Here is a 15,155-nt window from a genome sequence, read left to right on the forward strand (position 1 = left end):
GTCTCGAAGTGCTGGCGGGCGTTCTTCCGCTAAAAAATCGATTTTGGGAACTCTCATATCGATTGCTCATCCGATGCGACATTCTGAACCCGTTGGTAATTGAAAACTTCGAGAGGCTCGTCGAGCTTAATTCTCAAACCAGATTTATGTCCTTGTACCTCGACTACATGGCACAGAGCATTAATCCTTCTTCGTATACTCCCAACCGTGTTCGTTTCCTAGATACTTCTGATTCTACTGTATTCTTCGACACATCCATGAAGGAAGAGATTCGTGGAATCCTGGACCATATACGCCCGCAGGTGATCCCCAATATATTTTATAATAAATTCCGAGAAGTCGACTGCGACAAAATGTTTTACACTGCCGGATCAAATCTCGATGGGTCCACTGGCTTTGGTATCTTCAGTAATACTATCACCGCTTCATTCAAGCTCAATGATCCTGCTTCAGTTTACGTCGCAGAGTTAGCTGCAATTCAGTACACCCTTGGGATCATCGACATTCTGCCCACAGATCACTACTTTATCGTTTCGGACAGCCTCAGCTCTATCAAGGCTCTTCGTGCGGTGAAGCCTAAAAAGCAATTCCCGTATTTTCTGGGGAAGATACAGGAGTCCTTGTGTACGTTATCTGAAAAATCTTATCAGATTACCTTTGTTTGGGTCCCCTCTCATTGTTATATCCCGGGCAATGAAAAGGCCGACTCATTAGCAAAGGTGGGCGCATTAAATGGTGACATATACGAAAGACCAATCTGCTTCAACGAATTTTTCAACAGTTGGCAAACCTCGTGGAGCAATAGGGAACTTGGACGATGGCTACATTCGATTATCCCAAAGGTATCGACGAAGCCTTGGTTCGGGGGGATGGATGTGGGTCGGGATTTTATTCGTGTAATGTCCCGACTTATGTCCAATCACTACACCATGGATGCGCATTTGCGGCGTATTGGGCTTGCGGAGAGTAGTCTGTGCGCTTGTGACGAGGGCTATCACGACATCGAACACGTTGTCTGGGTATGCGCCGGGTATTGTGACGCTAGGTCTCAGTTAAAGGAATCCCTTCGGGCCCGAGGTAGACCACCCAATGTACCAGTCCGAGATATGCTGGCAACTCGTGATTTCCCCTATATGTCCCTTATTTATACCTTCATAAAAACGATAAATATCCCAATTTAGCCCCTCTCTTTTATTTCTCGTTTTTAGAGTTTCCTCCTGCCTTGTGGAACCGATCAGCTCCAGAGTGCCACTATTTAACCGCCATCGCCCTTACCACTACGCCTGCATAGAAGGAAACTGAAGCGAGAGCGACTCGAGGTCCGATGACTTTTGAAGGATTCCCCGCGGGTCCGAAGAATACCATCCGCCAATCCGGTACTCGACGACTTACTAGACTGAGGCGCAAATATATTTCGCTGATCCTCCTCCACCCCCCCGTTCGAGCGAAAGTTGCAAATTTTGCTCTTCTTTCCCTGTCTCTCCCCTGTCCTTGATACAACTGCTGCTACACTAATGCGGAAATAAGCCACCCTCTGAATATCTTGACCAAGCATAAGTTTTAGTTAAAAAATTCAAATTAGTATTCTGTATTCCTAGTTTTAAGATAGCTATAATTTTTACTCTTTATTGAAACTCTTGTCCTCCATCTTGTAAATAGAATTGAATCCCTAGTTTTAAGATTCCTGTGAAATTTCTCATAAATATTTGTTCCCCCTTTTGTGTACTAAACTATATTGTTAGTTTTAAGATAACCGTAAAATATTTCGTAAAATACTATTACTCCCTCTCTTGTATATCAAAGTGAATCCCTTGTTTTAAATTTTTTCATAAAAAAATCTTTTGGCCCTCTCTTGTATATTGAATCTTATTTCTAGTCTTAAGATAGCTGTAAACTTTCTTTCCCTTTGTAAAAAAAAATATTTCAACATTGTAACCTCCTAGTTTTAAGATATCCAAAATGTAAAAACAAAAGCATTTGGCACCGCCAAGCTAACGCATTTGTGCCTATCAAATAAACGAAATGAATAAAAAAAAAACTACACCACATTTGACAAATTTAAAATGCCCCAAAAATCTTGATTCATAGCACAAAAACGTTTTTGGGATGTCTTCCGTTTTAATTCCACTATGTTAATATGTATAGTTAAATAATTAATTTAACATAGTGGAACTATAACGGAAGACATCAGAAAAAAGTGTTAAATATAACATTCCACTAAGCCGCTCAAAAACAGTGCTGTTTAATTTGTTGGGACTTTCGGCGCTAAAAAATTAGCTACGCTGTTATTTAGATGTTTGATACGTTGATCTGGAAATACGAAAGCAATTATGTGAACAACCACCCCAGCATCAACGTTTGAATCTGCAACCCTTGGGACTATGGCCTTGATATCTAACAAGGAAATCAAATAGATCTAATTGTTGCGTGACAGCGGTGGTAGTGTGTGATCTCGCGTTAGAGGTAGCGGTACGATCACTTTCGCCAATGCGGTAATCATGTGTTCATCCTGAGACGTCATCATAGTCCAGGGATAGTATAAAGGTTTGTACATTGGGCAGGAGCCCCAAGGGTTGCAGGTTTAGATTTTTTAATCATAATTGCTTCCATTTCACATACCATTTCGATCTATTTTCCTTAATGAATACAACCAAAGCAGTCTTAAATAATTAATTGTTAATACTAGTATTTAGTTATAGGTCATACAGAATTTCATTACCTTTAAAAATAATATTGATTTAATATTTAAATATTTGCAGACTTCAGGCTCGTAATTTTCGAAACCATGTTTCGCTCGCAGCGACAGACGGAAATCGCCATTTTGAAGCCGCCATTTATAATTTCGCCCAGATACTGATTTTAGCGAAGTATTCAATAATAAACGTATTCAACCATCTAAATCGAAAGTTCTTATACCTTTTGAATTATGCCACAAAAAATTCCATTTTGGGAAAAATTTATTACTTCCGCTAGTTTTCGACCGATTGTAATGATCAAAATGTCGTTGAGCTCCGCTGGAATCAAATGTTCTAGCGGAAAAATCCCAAAAAATGGCAATTTTCATATTGTTATTCAAAAATTGCACAATATTTCTGACAGAAAAAGCATAATATAGCATATTATTGGAAAGGTATGTTTTCCTTCTTTCCAGTACAGTTTAAAATTGATAAAATGGCTAAAAATGACAATGTAGCCAACTTTTTACTGCCGAATGTCCCAAAAATATATTTATGATATCGATCAATATTTCGGGGTCATACAATATTTTTTAATCAATTTTATGTCTTGCATTTGATGAGATCTACAACCTATGCTAGGTCTCCTGAAAAGTTCAAAATTACTACAACACCGTGTAAATAATAAATTAAATAATGTTGATAAATTTGTTTAACTGATAAAAAAATGAATTTGCCTAAATTAATAAAATTAATCCATAAAATAAATGGTCTAAAACCAGTAACTAAGATGAAATTAATCAAATGCAAAAACTGAATGAAATTGTTTAATAAAACAAAATAATGAAATGAACAAAAAAAATAAAAAAAAAATCATGAAATAAATCAAGTACAATGATTAAAGTGCATCAAATAATTTTAACTGAAAAATGAATTTGAGTTTTTAAAAATAAATAAACTAGAGTGATTTGAGGTCCACCTTTTCAGAGAGTCTTGAAAAGTTTATGATTACCATATTATTTGAAGGTTACTTTATCAGCATTTTAAGAAGTTCCATGAACCTTACAGTTTTTCCATTTTAGTCTTTTTACGCCGTTTCGTTTTTGTTCTTCTGGGTGTTTTAACTTTACTGAAGGGACTTAGGTAATTATTAGGAAACTAGATTTGTTTTGGGACCAAAAAGGTATGTTTTAAAATTAAATGTTAAATTATGAATAATCCAAAATAAATAAATGTCCTGCTAGGCGCACTAACAGTTTTAAGCAAATTTATTCCTTAGAGAGTAATATAACTTATTGCTACGCTTTCGCTTGCTTGCTGAAAACGTTTTCCCATAGATCTTGAGGAGTTGTTTACTGTGGAAAAAGAGTAAAATAAAATCGTAATTCATAAAAACGTTTATTATTCTTATTCATATCGATAATCAAAATAAGTTCGTGTAGCATTTTTTTCGTGTACAAACTATATCGTCTATCCATGTGCAATCGAACTGCGCTGATGCATAACAATCACGTACTGGTGCGTATGTGGATTTGTCAAAAAGATGGATGAAGCTGAAATACCCGATTCGGTATAAAAACGTCAAGCAGCTGTTCGGAAAGCCATCAGTTATCACTTACTTGCTCAAATAGCACAAACCGCAAACAATATCCAAATTAAACATGTTCACCAAGCTGGTAAGTACAGCGAACAGTCTTTTCCTAAATTTGCTCATACTAACTAGATCCCTAAAATCTCGATTCAGTTCCTCGTAGCCACCGTGGCCATCGCTTGCGTCAGCGCCAGTGCCAAACCATCCGGCCTGATTGCCCCTCTGGCCTACTCCGCCCCACTGGTGGCAGCTCCGGCATACGCTCCTGCCGTTGCCTACACCACCGGATATGCCAACGTTGGAGACTCTGCCGTAGTGAGTTCGTACAATTCCCAGTTTATCAACCCAGCATTTGCCGCCTACAGTGCCTATACCGCAGCTCCAGCTTATGCCGCCCCAGCAGTGGCTTACACTGCCGCTGCAGCTCCGCTTGCCGCACCCCTAGCGTACGCAGCGGGTGTACCCTTCGCGGGAAAGGTGTTGCTGTAAATGGATGACGTGCTGTGCGCAGTAAGCGCAGGATAAGTGAGTTGATCTCACCTGCTACCAGGAGCCTACCTAATTGCATTTGAATTCTTGTTTTATGTTTTGATTTTTGAAGTACAAATATAACAAAATGACTTTGTTGCAAAGAATGAACCGTTGTTTTAGTTGTGGAAATATGGGATTTCGTTGAAATAATCTGTCGAATACCAGCGCAATAACAAATTAGACATAAAGCGAAGACGGAACTATTGAAACACAGCTGGCTGCAGCCTTTTTTTGTATTTCGTTTATTTGACACGGCTCATTGTGGTAACTTAACGGAGCCGTGGGTCTATTAAATTATTACAATATTTAAAAATACAAATGAATAAAAAAAAATGTTATGAAGTATCCTTCGGGTCTCGTCCACGCAACTTTCTATTGCGCGGGGAGATCTTCTTTCGTGGTAAGGTACCATTTGTCTGCTCGCCTAGTGCGTCTTGTGGGTCGATTAAATTTTTTTTGTTTCCGTCGATGTCATCATCGTCTATGGTGTCGACATGTTCACGATCAGACTTTCCTCCTTTCTTATTGCCCTTACGGGTTACGAGAGTAAAGCTGCTGTCATTGGTATTGGCTTCCTCGTCGATGGTGCTAACAGTTGATTCTGAAGCATTAAATGCTGCTTTTATAGTTGTTATTATAGCCTGAACAGCTGCCACAAAATTGGTAACCGTTTGTGGTTCTGGTGATGGTATTGAAGTCTGTGTTTCGGATTGATTTTCCGAAGGTATGTGGGGAATTGGCTGTGATGCATTCTCCTCAGCATCTTCCGCACAAGGTGTTCCATGATGTGCCGTCTGGTTGCAGTATTTGCACGTAGGTGTCTGCCCTTCGTGGGTGCATAGCGTGGTCTGTTTAATGTTAGTTCCGTTATAATTGAATTGTATAGTCAAGTGGGAGGGAATAGGTCTTTCCACTCGCATCCTCACCACAAGAACACCGTTAGGAGTACCCGGGAAGAAATTTCTCCAAGTATCAGGTGTAACGGATTCCACTTCTGCAAATTGCGACATGTATTTTGTAATTGATTCACGGGGAGTACGCGGTGATAAATCATGTCGTCTCACATCTATAAAATCATTTTCTATCTACACTGGGATCTTCATTTCAACACTGTCACTTTTAATCACGTGTTTCAGGTTATTCTGTAAAGCGAATTTCTTTGCTTGGTCTAATGTGGTGAATGATATCAATACTGCACTGCGCAGATGATGGCTGGCTGGCTGCAGCTTGTTTCCCATTGTACAGAAATCAACGATTTTTTTTCTCTTTATAGTATATTGATTTCATCCGGTGAATCGCTTCATTATGTGTTTTGTTGCGGCAAGTTGATGATCAATTTTATAATTGTTTCGACGGAAATCACTGGTAATTAATAACTTGAGGATCATAATGTACCACCCAAGTAGCAATTAAAACATGCGAAGGAATCAAAATTAGCGAAAGATGTTTTGTAGAGCGCTTATATAGGTTTTTTGTGTTTAACAAGTTCGAATTGTTTCAGTCAAATAAGATACAACATGCATTTGTTCTACTGCGGTATTTGTCAAGGAATCTGAAACAAATCAATATTATGTTCCACAGTGTTACCACAATAATCTTTAAAAAAACCAAGTTGCGCTGGTACCATTTTTTTCATTTGTTTCATAAGTTTTTATATGAGTTTATTTTACTGCTTGTAGAACATACGGATCAAGTGATTTCGTTCAACAATACTACATAGGAACATATTGAACACATATTACAGCCAAGTAATCTGTAACTTGTGATTGAAAACTGTTTCGCTTGATTCGAGATCTCGTTTCACATGCGAGTATTTCACATTTTAGTTCAATTTTATTATTTTAATTGCCATTTATTGCGCTGGTAATGTACTGAAGGCTAGGGATGCCAGGTGCACAGATTTTCAATATACTGCACAGATTTCTAAAATTGCAGGGAATTCCATAGTTTTCTGTTTTAATGCACAAATTTACAGTTCTCCGTTATAATGCATAGGCATTTCTCAATTTATACATCGCGCGAAAACTAAAAAAAATCGTCACTTCTTGTTTTGAGACAAAATTCTACGCTTTCTTTAAAACAGATTGTTACATAGGCGGTGCCAGAATTCACAAAATATTACCTGGCATCCCAGCTGGAGGCCGAGCAATAAACAAAAAAGTGCGTCGTTTTTTCATGTTCCTACGATGTTCTACTGCGTTATCAGAATACTCTTACTTCTGCCTAGGAACATATTGAACACCATAAGAACAACTACATGTTCTATCTAAGAAATCTAAAACTTGTGTATCTAAACTAGAACGCTCGATTCGAAACATTGATTCGCCTAAATACGAGCATTTTTCGTATTTCGTATTAGTTTTATTTTTGAATTGATTCACAAAGATGTAGCAAAACTTTTAATACCAATTATCATACTGATAAGCAATTGTATGGTAAGTAATAAACAAAATAATATAGTGCATCGCTCTTGCAAGTCTCTACGACGGTCTACAGCAATATTACAATTAGGGGTCATCCATAAATGACGTAGCATTATAAGGGGGAGGGGGGAGTTTTGTATTTTGTGATGATGTGTGACGACAGGGGGTAGGGGGTCATGTCATGCTACGTAGCTTTTTTAAAGGGGAATAACTAACATAGTTTCTATTTTTTTAATTTTGCGGGGACAAGGGGGGGGGGAGAATTACCGTCAAGTCACGTAATTACCAGGGGGGGGGGGGTATTTAGAGGTCTGTGACGAAATGCTACGATGGGGGAGGGGGGTGCTAAAAATCACTCAAAAAATGCTACGTCATTTATGGATCGTCCCTTAGGCTTTTCACGAGACGGTTGTTTGACATTTAACAGAGGGGTTTGACAACCCATTTGTTCTGCTCTACTGTTTTCTCCGTTATTGTTGTTGGATTACGCAAACAGAAAAATCTGTCCTACGAATGTAGTTCGTTGGTCTTATTCATTTGATGTTGAGCCGATATGATAATTTTGCCGGACGCCGAGCTGGAACAAGTCTCACTGAAAAACGTCAAAAGAGATAAACAAAAAATCTGCTAATCAGAAACATTTCATGGACTTCCTAATAAGAACATATTGAACAACATAAGAACCACTTATATTCTACATACGTAATCTAAAACTTGTGTATGAAAACAACATCGCTCGATTCGATACTTCACTTTGCCCAATCGCACATATTTTTTCGTTTTCATCCGAGTTTAATTATGGGAATGTATCACAAGGATTTAGCAAAACTATTGATATCAAGTGATGCACTGATAATTATCTATATATTATGTAATAAACAAAATAGTACGTCAAGTTGCTACGATGTTCTACAGTGATACATACACAACAAGTGCCATTTTCACAAATGCCTCCCCGGCCATGTCTAACAATTTGAGAAAAAGCTATCAAAGCATTTATAATTATTTTCAATTCAGAAGTATATTTTCTGCATGAATTTTTGCTGTATGTTTTAAGAATTGTAATTAAATCACGTTTTTTACATTTTGATGCATGTACGGATGCGTTGTTAAATTGGAATTCTTGGATTACATTTTTCACTTATGCAAAAAACAACTATTTTCAAATGCGCGTTAAAATACTGGAAGTAAATTACTATGTTTTACAGTAAATATACACTTCGTTTAGTGTTTTTCCTCTACTGAAACCGTGCTGATTGCATAATCTGAAATATTTTTTCTTGAGTTTATATATTCAATATGGATTCCTTGTGGGATCAATATTTTTTTAATTCGACTATCATTTGGAAATAAACTTAGCTAGAACATGTTTCTATGAAATCGTGTTCAATTTGTTTTTGCAGTAACCTTTCTAGCATTGCCGTGTTAACATATTCTATTCAGCAACTTTTGGATTGTAAATAATACTGCTTGTCAAACATCCTGGACAAGTGTATAATCGAGTATTATATTACTGCATGAGAATATATTGAAAAGAAAACTTGTTTTATATCGCATCTCAACGTGCGCTTTTTGGGTCGTAGAGTAGGTAGTGATTAAGGTATTCAAAATAAAATTCTATGTTCCACATCCAGAGAAGAATACTGTATACCAACAAAGTGTGCTACTTGGGCATTTTCTTCTTCGTCGTATACGCTAGGGCATCGCAAAATTTTTTTTTTTTGAATTCTCAAAGGCACACCCCCCCCCCTCCCATATTGTGACAAATGTCAAAGTAAGCTCAGATACCAAATTTCACATCATTTGGACAATTCTAGACCCCCGCCCACTTCGCTTGAAATTTTTGAAATTGGTGCTATGGGAAAATGTGGAGGAAAAATATATTAAATGCTATAACCAGCCCCCTGGCAACCCTATACCATCATATGGAGTTTGACAGCGACCAACATATATGGGGCGTTATAGCTATAAAGCCCCAAACAAAGAATTATGTTCGGCACTATGCTCGATATTCAAGCATTCCACACGACGTTTTGCATCTTGTGGGATGATTTAATATCATATCATTCAGAAAATCGACATTTTGTAACTAAATATAGCTTCTAATCATTCGGTTCAAAATCAATGTTTTGCCTTTCATGGCAGTGATCCTGGCAGTACAGAGACGTCGTCCTTGACAGGGGGCTGGCTATAACATTTGAAGTAACAATCAGAAAATTACAATTTATACCTCTTTTTAAAAGAAATAACCTTAGTATTGGAATGGAGATATTCTTGTTTCTATAAAAATACGGGAAAGTGGGATACTGGATCATTTTGACCCCAAAATCCCCTATTTTTTTGAATTTTTCTGTTCCGTTGTACAAACTATACATATTTTGAAGTTTTTCTAATGTGCAAATATCTCAGAAATCGAACGGAACCTTTTAGACCTTTTTCCGAATACGAGAAGTTGGGGTTATAGGACCTTTTGTCATTTATATTGAATTTTATCATTTCCTCGTGCATATATCTCTATCATTCTTCATTCAATTTTCATAAATTGTACCTTGTTCAACGTGGAAAATTCTTAGGAACAAAATAAAAATAGATTCGTTAGCGGTAAAATTCAGAAACATCAAATTATCTGACATATAGTCTCGATTTCACATTTTTATCATATAATCGCACATATTAGCTCCATTTAACAAAAAAATTCTTATTTAATTTACTATTTATAGCGAAAAATGCGCTTAGGAATCACATGAGAAAAGTTTCATACCTGGAAAAATAGGTGCAGTTAAGGTATTAGGACATTTAATGAAAAAATGTGGTTTGCAGAGTTAATGTCAAAAAATTTGATGTTTTTGAATTTTAACGTAAACGAATCTATTTTTGTTGTATTTCTAAAAATTTCCCACGTTCAACAAGGTACAATTTATTAAAATTGAATGAAGAATAATAGAGATATATGCACGAGAAAATGATAAAATTTAATATAAATGACAAAAGGCCCTATAACCCCAACTTCTCGTATTCGGATAAAGGTCTAAAAGGTTCCGTTCGATTTCTGAGATTTTTTCACATCAGAAAAACTGCAAAATGTGTATGGTTTGCACAACGGAACAGAAAAATTCAAAAAAATAGGGGATTTTGGGGTCAAAATGGCCCAGTACCCCACTCTCCCGTATTTTTTATAGAAACAGGAATATCTCCATTCAAATACTAAGGTTATTTCCTTTGAAAAGAGGTATAAATTGTAATTTTCTGATTGTTACTTCAAAAGTTATAGCATTTAATATATTTTCCTCCATATTTTCCCATAGCACCAATTTCAAAAATTTCAAGCGAAGTGGGTGGGGGTCTAGAATTGTTCAAATTATGTGAAATTTGGTATCTGAGCTTACTTTGACATTTGTCACAATATGAGAGGGGAGGCCTTTGAGAATTCCAAAAAAAAATTTTTTTGCAATGCCCTAGTATACGCCCATGTAATCATCACTATATTACGGCTTGCTTCTAGAGCTTACGAATTATTAATGTGAATTCGTTTTCCTTGTCGTATACTATTGGCTGGAGGTACTGCTTGTTTGTTTGGAGGTACTAGTCACAGTTCTCACTTACAATGGTTGGGTAACCATTAAATGCAGAGGAAAAATATCAATATTCAGTAACTCCATTGCTCGTTACACAAATTGTGCAAAATGAAGGTATTTAAAAAAAAAATACTGACAAAAAATAAATGATGCTGCAAATAAATAATGTAAATAAATACATAAACAACAAGTGAATATATAAAAACATAAACAGCAAGGATATGTATAAACAAAAACGGTAAATGAAGCAATTATCTAAATAAATTTTGACGGCCACCAACCGTAGACTAGTAAACATGTAATGTAATAAAGATCATTCAAACAAGTAAACACAGAAGCTTTGACATTTAGTTCACATTTAGACATTTACTGACAATATTTACAAATATAACAAAATCTCCAAGAATCTGTATTTAGCTGGCCCAGTGACCACGGATTTATTGCAACCAAAGTAACAATTTTGAAAATTTTGTGCCATGCTTCATTTCACTGGGACCCTGAATTCTATCCGCGTCTGTGGTTCGGCTTTTATTAATCCTGTGTGCGAGCTTAAATCACTGGTGCATGCTTGTTTCAGGCCTACTACTCATTGCAGGCATGTCATCTATTCCGTGTATTTTTCGGTTTTTTTAAAGGTCAGGTTCTATAGTATAGGTCGAACACCAATTACACAAAACCTCTAACCCAACGCTCAGATGCTATTACACACTCAGCAAGACAAGAGATTACATACATACTCCCAATGTGTTTAGGGGACGTTCATATACCACGTGAACATAAAAATTTTCTTTTTTGACCCCCTCCTCCCCATTCGTGAACAAGCGTGAACGATTGCTGCACCCCTACCACCCTACCCATGATGCCCATGTGAACTTTTCCAAATTTTATTATTATATTAATTTTATTAATTTTAGGTGGAACTGGGCCAATTCGAACCTAGTAAGGGTATATGAGCTATAGAACTGGAGTGTGCCAACCGATTCACCGATAAATACTTTTTCCTGAAAGCCTGATCAATTCTCAAAGGTCCCTCTCATATTGTGCCAAATGTCAAAGTAAGCTCAGATGCCAAATTTCACATGATTTGGACAATTCTAGACACACGCCCACATCGCCCGAAATTTTTGAAATTGGTACTATGGGAAAATATGGCGGAAAAATATATTAAATGCTATAACTTTTGAAGTAACGGTGTCAGAAAATTTGATGTTTATGAATTTTACCGGTAACGAATCTATTTTTATTTTCTTCCTAAAGAATTTCCACGTTCCACAAGGTACAGTTCATTAAAATTGAGTGAAGAATAATAGAGATATATGCAAGAGAAAATGATAAAATTTAATATGTATGACAAAAGGCCCTATAACCCATACTTCTCGTATTCGGACAAAGGTCAAAAAGGCTCCGTTGGATTTTGGAGATTTTTTCACATTAGAAAAACTGCAAAATATATATGATTTGCAACACGGAGCAGAAAAAAATATTAAAAATAGAGGATATTGGGTACAAATTGACCCAGTACCTCACTTTCCCGTATTTTTCGAGAGACAGAAATATCTCCATTTAAATGCTAAGGTTCCTTTGAAAAGCTATGAATTGTAATTTTCTGAGTGCTACTTCAAAGGTTATAGCATTTCATATATTTTTCGTCCCATTGCACCAATTTCAAAAAATTCAAGCGAAGTGGGCGAGGCTCACGAATTGTCCAAATGATGTGAAATTTGGCATCTGAGCCTTTGACTTTGACATTTGTCACAATATGAGAAGGGAGCCTTCGAGATTTAAAAAAAAAAAACTTTTTTTGCGATGCCCTAATGAAAATTATATATACGCTTTTCATAATATTACCATAGCTGAGAAACAGCTGGGGGTCCGAATTGGCCAGCGGTCCGAATTGGGTTACTTTCCCCTAATAATTTTATTAATTTTATTAATTTTATTACTTTCATTAACCTTTTTACCTTTTTCAATAGAAAGGTATTGAAATTGCTCTGAAAACCGTTTTCTTAACGGAGGGCCGAGTGACATATACCATTCGATTCAGTTCGTCGAGTTCGGCAAATGTCTATGTATATGTATGTGTGTATGTGCGTCTGTGTGTGTATGTGACTAAAAATGTCACTCATTTTTCTCAGAGATGGCTGAACCGATTTTGACAAACTTAGTCTCAAATGAAAGGTACAACGTTCCCATAGGCTGCTATTGAATTTCTAATGCATTCGGCTTCCGGTTCCGGAATTACAGGGTGATGAGTACGATCACGCAGAAAATGTCGATTTAATAAATTCTGCAATGAATGTATAAAGGTGAAAATTTTTCCAAAATGGAACCACAACTGCTTCGATTTGTAGTATTAGGTCACTAACAGCCATTCAAAGTCTCTTTGGCCACATACGCCATCATTAGTTATGGAAGCCCCGGCGGAAGCATCTAAATTCAGAATAACAGTCACATCGGTTTCTTGGAGATGGCTAGACCGATTCAACCAAACTTAGTCTTAAATGAAAGGTGTTGCGCCCCCGTAAATTTAATTTCATCCCGATCCGACTTCCGGTTCCGGAGTTACGGGTTGTGGCGTGCGATCGCATAGCAAATAGCGATTCAAACCAATCCTACGATGAAAGCAAAAAAGGTAAAAATTTCGCTAACAACTTAAATTGCAGTTCTAGGTCACCGATGGCCAACCGAACTTTCGTTGACTACATTGACCACCGTAGGCGGTTCCGGAAGTGCCCGGGAAAAGCGGCTACCTTTCAATATTAACAAACTCACATCAGTTACTCGAAAATGGTTGTGCCGATTTTCACAAACTTAGTCCCAAATGATAGCTGTATTATCCCTACAGATGACTATAAAATTTCGTACTGATCGCTAATATGGTTCCGGATATAGACTGAATCGTCCGGTCACATATGAATGTAATGTATACATTTGAAGCTTTTAATGAATATAAACAACGAAAAAATTCTCGTGTTAATGATTGAGAAAGGCACAATTGCACCGCTAGGTGTATTAAAAGAGGTTTTAGGTATTGGGGTCAATATGACCCCAAATGAACTTTCAAAATGCGATAACTTTTTAAGTTTTGCACCTAGATGTTTAGAATTTCTTGACTTTTCCTCTTTCATGAAGAGCAACGATTTTCAATAGAGTTCAAAATTTTCGCTCATTCCTGAAGGGCTGTACGATTATGGTGTTAGCGGGTTTTATTGACCCCGATTTCGAACTCAGTTTTTTCCAACAAAATCTATATGATCTTGTACTTAAATTGTTTGTTGGAGTTTCTATTTTCAGTTTCTGGTAAATATTATTATTATTATTATTATTATTATTATTATTATTATTATTATTATTGTTATTATTATTATTATTATTATTATTATTATTATTATTATTATTATTATTATTATTATTATTATTATTATTATTATTATTATTATTATTATTATTATTATTATTATTATTATTATTATTATTATTATTATTATTATTATTATTATTATTATTATTATTATTATTATTATTATTATTATTATTATTATTATTATTATTATTATTATTATTATTATTATTATTATTATTATTATTATTATTATTATTATTATTATTATTATTATTATTATTATTGTTATTATTATTATTATTATTATTATTATTATTATTATTATTATTATTATTATTAAATATTATGTCTTTCACCTGGTTGGTCAGTGGGAATCGTTACCGAATGGGCTCATGTTTGGCATTCATAGATGTATGCAGAACCTTTATCATAAATCATTGACAGAATGCTAATAATATAATCAAACAAAACAAAAATGAGAATGTATATATTAAATTTGTACATGATACGACCGATCTTGGATGTGCCGGATAACGATTCCGATGCCGATTCCGGGGGTACAATAGTATACCGCCGGAATCGGCCAAACATGACCCCATTCGGCATCGATTCCCACTGACCAACCAAGTGACAAACGGTAATATTTACCAGAAACTGAAAAATTACACTCCAACAAGCAATTTAAGTACCAATTCATATAGATTTGGTTGAGAATGTGTTTTAAACTGAGTTCGAAATCGTGGTCAGTATGACCCGCTAACACCTTATTCGTTACAAAAAGTTAACATCCAAAGAAGGTTATTTTTTTCTCAATTTTATTAATTTTAATAATTTTGTTAATTTTATTAATTTTATTAGTTTTATTAATTTTATTAATATTATTAATTTTATTAATTTTTTTTTAATAATTTTATTAATTTTATTAAGTTAGTTAATTTTATTAAATTAATTCATTGTATTTATTTTATTCTTTTATTTTTTCTCAATTTATTAATTTATTATTTTATTCACTTTATT

At 35.5% G+C, this 15,155-nt stretch overlaps 2 protein-coding genes across 2 annotated transcripts in view; one reads left to right on the forward strand and one right to left on the reverse strand.

Moving 5' to 3' along the window:
- LOC131688150 (cuticle protein 16.5-like) overlaps nt 1-15,155 on the reverse strand; it is a 115,272-nt gene that overhangs the window by 64,310 nt on the left and 35,807 nt on the right. The gene's annotated exons all lie outside the window — the stretch shown is intronic.
- On the forward strand, nt 4,240-4,826 carry LOC131688152 (cuticle protein 12.5-like). Its single transcript, XM_058972316.1, has 2 exons — nt 4,240-4,351; nt 4,420-4,826. The coding sequence occupies exons 1-2, from the start codon at nt 4,337-4,339 to the stop codon at nt 4,753-4,755; spliced, it is 351 nt and encodes a 116-aa protein (XP_058828299.1). The 5' UTR covers nt 4,240-4,336; the 3' UTR covers nt 4,756-4,826.

Source organism: Topomyia yanbarensis, chromosome 3, assembly GCF_030247195.1.
Source record: "Topomyia yanbarensis strain Yona2022 chromosome 3, ASM3024719v1, whole genome shotgun sequence".
Taxonomy (NCBI): Eukaryota; Metazoa; Arthropoda; class Insecta; order Diptera; family Culicidae; genus Topomyia; species Topomyia yanbarensis.